This window comes from Vitis vinifera, chromosome 3 (genome assembly GCF_030704535.1).
Source record: "Vitis vinifera cultivar Pinot Noir 40024 chromosome 3, ASM3070453v1".
Lineage (NCBI taxonomy): Eukaryota > Viridiplantae > Streptophyta > Magnoliopsida > Vitales > Vitaceae > Vitis > Vitis vinifera.
Window position 1 is genome coordinate 7129095 of NC_081807.1, and position 5194 is coordinate 7134288.

General features: G+C 34.6%; 1 protein-coding gene across 1 annotated transcript; it reads right to left on the bottom strand.

Moving 5' to 3' along the window:
- Positions 1–3485: 3485 nt before the first annotated feature.
- Positions 3486–4612, bottom strand: LOC100258264 (zinc finger protein ZAT10). The gene has a single exon (XM_002264266.4). The coding sequence runs from the start codon at positions 4332–4334 to the stop codon at positions 3627–3629; it is 708 nt and encodes a 235-aa protein (XP_002264302.1). The 5' UTR covers positions 4335–4612; the 3' UTR covers positions 3486–3626.
- Positions 4613–5194: the final 582 nt, after the last annotated feature.

Below are 5194 nucleotides of genomic sequence, written 5' to 3' on the forward strand. Positions count from 1 at the left end.
TTTCTCTTCTATCCGATATGGGACATCATGGTCAAATTAACAAATACCTCTCATAAGGCCAAACAAACCCCCACACCGAGGTTAAAGATCGGCTCTAATATCATTTGTAATGATCTGCACCCAACTATGTAGATATTGTCCGCTTTGGACCCAAAGAAGCCCTCACGGCTTTAAAGCGCATTTATAGGGTTAAAAATGGTTCATACTTATAGTGTCGTAAACTTTCTCTCCCCTATCCCTTGTGGTACATCAGGGCCAAACTAACAAATACATCTTATGGGGCCAAACAAACCCCTACATCAAGGTCAGGAATCAACTCTGATACCAGCAAGTCATTACAAATGGTATCAAAGTCGATCCTCGTCCCTGGTTGAGGGTTTGTTTGGCTTTGTGAGATGTGTTTGTCTGTTTGACCCCGTAATCCTATGGGACACAACGAGGATGTTGTATCTACATGAGGGGTGTTTGTGATATTTCACATCAGATATGAGAGAAAGTTCATAGTACTATATAAATATGAGCTCTTCTTAACCCTATAAATATGTTTTAAAGTCATGGAGACCCATTTAAACCCAAAACGAACAATGTCTACACTGTTGAGAATGGGTTGTTACAAAGTCAAACCACAATAATTCTCATTACTTAAACTTACAAGTGTATCACCTTTTATAATTGGACTTTTTTGAAAAATAATTTAAAAATTCATAATATACATATTTAAAAACAATTTAGAAATAATGGTTCTAGTTGAGACATGTTTTCAAAAATAGTTATTTTATGATGTTTCGCAAAACAAATGGATGTTTGGGAATTTAAAATATTTTTAACATTTTTTTCTATTTTTTTAATATGTTCTTAAAATAAAATTTATATGCATTTTTTTTAATCATTCTTCAAAATTGTATAATTATTTTTTTAAAACAACCCTAAAAAAATAAGTGAAAACAATTTAAAATAATTAAATGATGTTCTCAAAAAACACTTTGTTTTCTGTTTTTAATAACATAAAACTATTTTTTGTTTTCTAACAAATACAAATATTTTTCTTTTTTCTTTTATTCTAGAAAACAGAAAATTGTTTTTAAAAATATTTGCCTAACATGACCAATATTTCTTTGTTTTATAATCTCTATCATTAATATGATTTCTATATAATATAATTTAAGGACAAATTTATTCAATTATGATATAATTTGTACTATGAAATAAATGAAAAATAATTTTATTGTCTATCAACTTCCCAAGTCTACAATTGAAATAATTAGTTAAAAAGAATAAAATACTTCCTATATTTATGAATTTATCCCCTCCCATGTTTTTTGTTTAAAAAGTAATTAATTTTTGACATAAATGCCCTTAATTATTTCAAGTATTTACAATATGTTTTAAATGAAAATGTTATTTTTACAAGAAAACAAAAAGGACATTTTTGTCAAAATGAGCCCAAAAAAAAATAAAGGGTTAGATTTCCGAAATTGGTTTCAATGACCCTTTTAATCACTTAACCTATCAAAAACATTTTTATTTTCTTTATATTTGTTTTAAAAATTAATTTGAGGAATAATGGAGCATGACCCTTTTGGTGGATCCGGACTGAACTTCTTGCTAGTTCGGCCCATCATTTGCTGAGCCCATATCCTATGGGCCAGCCACATTGCCAGAAATCCGCGCCAAACCATCTACATTCTAGAATCTTTTGCGTTGAATTTTAAAAGTCAACTAGTGGCTTGTAAAACTCAGCCGAACTACTTGGACCTGCAGACCTTGAACAGAACAATGGACCAAACATGGGCCTAGAATTCTTCAACCCAGTTTGGTCTATGGACAAGAAAATCCTCCTAATATTCTATCTTCTTATAATTTAAAATAATATTTTCATGAATTCGACATGTTTATAATGTTTTTAAAACCTTAAAATATCTTCGTGGTCATATCTCCCAAATTCCAGATATTTTATGTCCTATTTTTGACCCTAACTTTTTCAATAATTTCTCATGCAGTTTATATTTGAAGAGATGTCAAAGTCCGTGCGTGTTATAAAATTTATTATGTCTCTTACCAATTCGTTCGATTTTGAGTAGAAAATGAAGTGAATGGATGTGATCGATTTACATATGATAAAAATCAAACCGACTAGATTTGAAATGAAAAACCAAACTAAATCAAGCCTTTTAAGGTCTGTTTAGTTCGATTTGTATGGATCGATTCCAACCTAATTGTCATTTTTGGTCTTTAGCTCAATTTTAGATTTGTTTTTCTTTAAACCTAAAACCCATTAATTTGAGTTTATATTAGACTTTAAGTCTAATTTATTTTTTAAATTAATTTAAATCAATTTGGATTTGATATTAAAAATATATTAAAAGCATTAAGAATTAATTTGATTGTAATATGAAATAATGAATTACTTTAATTATGGATATAGAGATTGAAAACTGAATCAATATAATTAGTTTTGATTTGTAATATCGATTTGGTTTAATTTACATCAGTTAAAAGATAAGAAAATCTAAAATCAAATCAACCTTTTTTATTATTGAAAACCGAATCAATATAGTCAATTTTGATTGGTAATGTCGGTTTTATTCAATTTATATCAGTTAGGAGATAAGAAAATCTAATACCGAACCAACCTTTTTTATTGTGAAAAATTGAATCAATATAATTGATTTTGATTGGTTTGTATTGATTTATCAAAAAAAAAAAAAAAAAATTATTTTGCCTACATCCCTACTTTTATTTATTTATTTATTTTTAAAATTAAATTTTTAGACTGCCCCATAGAATATGGATACAAGCAAATTAAATACACATATTTTAATTAATTATAGGTGGAATTAGGGTTAAAGAAAAAGCTAATACCTGTAGATGACAAAGCATGTTCCACTGGAGATAAGCATTCATATATAAAGTCTTCAAGACCGCGTTTGGATACCTTGCCATTAATAACACGGCACGCATGCACCAGCACAGCAAGTCTACGAAAATTATTTATTTTTCTTTTTAAGTTGTCAAATTCACATACAACTTCATGAACTTAACGAAATGCCTATATTAAATTTGGGCTCAAGAAATTTTCAAGTATGTGCTTTATAAATTTTATTTTGGCTTTATGAAATGGGATTTTCTTTTCTTTTCTTTTCCACCAAACAGGTGGTGCTTGTGGGGGTGAGAGATGAGAAGTGTTCATGAGGTGAGCTGGCTGGTATCAGAGGCCACCCATGCACCCCAAATTGAAAACAAAAAAAAAAAAGAGAAAAATAAAGAAATTTAAAAAAATTGAAAAGCAAAAAGTTTCAAAAGTGGAAAGCATGGGAATGAAGTAGTCACGGCTTCCTCTGTGTCCTCACTGCTGTTTCCCTGCTGTTCACCCAATTTTATTTATTTTCTTTTTATTTTTCCCATATTTTTCTTGTTTGGCTTGTATGAAAGGTTAGGAAAACTGACCTCAAACTGATAAAATTCCTTCAATTGCAAATATTCAATTTGAAAATGAATCAATGAATTAAATTAATGAGAGAGTCCACAAATAATGAACAAATCTCTGTGCAGATACAATTCATTAAAGCAAATTAAAAAAAAAAAATGACATGAAGCTCAGGGATTCACTTCATGTAATATACTGATCACTCATGTGAAGAATTCATATCGCCGACCGGAAACAAGAACCGTGGCTTCTTCGCCGGCAGTGGACTCTCCACCTCTTGCTCAACCCCAGTTTGACTTTTCCGCCCTCCGTCAACGCGAAACCTCGGCCAGAAATCCGGCAAGGCCGGCAAGTTCAGGTCAAAGTCCCGGTGGCTGTGACTAGAAACAGCGCCTTCTGAAGACGTGACGCCGCTGCTGCCACCATCGTAGTGACAACGCTTGTGGCCGCCCAAGGCCTGCCCGGTGGGGAACGTGCGGTGGCAGATGGAGCACTCGTGGGTCTTCCCGCTAGGATTCAGCGCGGAACTCCCCGCCGTAGTGGTGGTGTTGGCGGAGGTGGACGCGTCGTCGGTGGAGGACTTCCGGTGGCTGGCCTTGTGGCCTCCGAGAGCTTGGTACGAAGAGAAGGCCTTGTTGCAGACGTTACACTTGTAAGAGAGATTCAACGGGGGAGGAGGAGGCACTGCCCGCAGCGGCATCGGTGACTCTTCCCGGGTGGTGGCGCCCCCACGGGCCAACATGATGAGACACAGAGCCAAGTACTCTTCCTCAGTAGAGGGGTTCTCAAAACGGGGTCGTCTCGATCGCTTCCTCTTCGTCCATGGCTCAAGAGAGTGCAACTCCGCCTCCTCAAATTTGAAAGTAGGAGACATCGTCGTCGGAGAATTCAGCGCTTCCAAAGCCATCACTGACTGTAAGAGAGAAAGAGAATTGAGAGTTTCAGAGAGAGAGAGAGAGAGTTTGCGATGAGATTGTAGGGAGAGAAGTGGAGTGAAGAATGAAATGAAAGGAGAGGAGGCGAGGAATAAATAAGAGGGGTTGAAGCGGTAAGGGATGACGTGGCAGTGGAGGCGGTGGGTGGTGGTCGTGGCAAGGCGGTCAATAAGGGAGGAGTGGAGTGGTGGAAGGGGCTGTGGAGGTGTGACTGAGCTTCCTGCAATGACTTTTTCCAAGTCAAAATCACCACACACATTCAAGCTCCAGTCAGCTTCCTCTTTTAACCCTTTTGACCCACTTCCTTTCAGCGCGTGCGCCCCACCCTCCGCCTTCCCCGCTCACAAATGTCCCGAAGATAACGATATTGCATATAATAGTAATAAATTGTATTGGCTGAGACACGACATAGCCAGATATTTCCTGAATCTTTCGGAATATGGCATCACTATAAATGGACAGACTGCAAAATTAAGAATAACAATAAAAACCATGGCTAATTTTTCTTTTTTTCAATTTTTCTTAATTTAAAATATTTTTTTAATCAATTCCATATTTCATTACATGTAATATAAATTAAATGAAATTAAATGGCTTTAATTGACTAGACCACTCTCACACGTAAGATTTTTATGATTATTAAAACCATACCAACAATCTAAATTCCTTAAAAAGATGCATGCCAAACATTAATAATTCTTTAAAAGGATGCTTGCCAAACATTAAGGCTATGTTTAGTTCTCGGAAAATATGAGAGAAAGAAAATTGGGAGGAAAAATGAAAGGAAAGAAAAAGCTAAGAAAAGGAATATAATTTTTTTTGGAGTGCTTCA

Coding starts and splice junctions, on each gene's coding strand:
- LOC100258264 (XM_002264266.4), bottom strand. CDS start 4,334: ATGGCTTTGGAAGCGCTGAATTCTCCGACGACGATGTCTCCTACTTTC.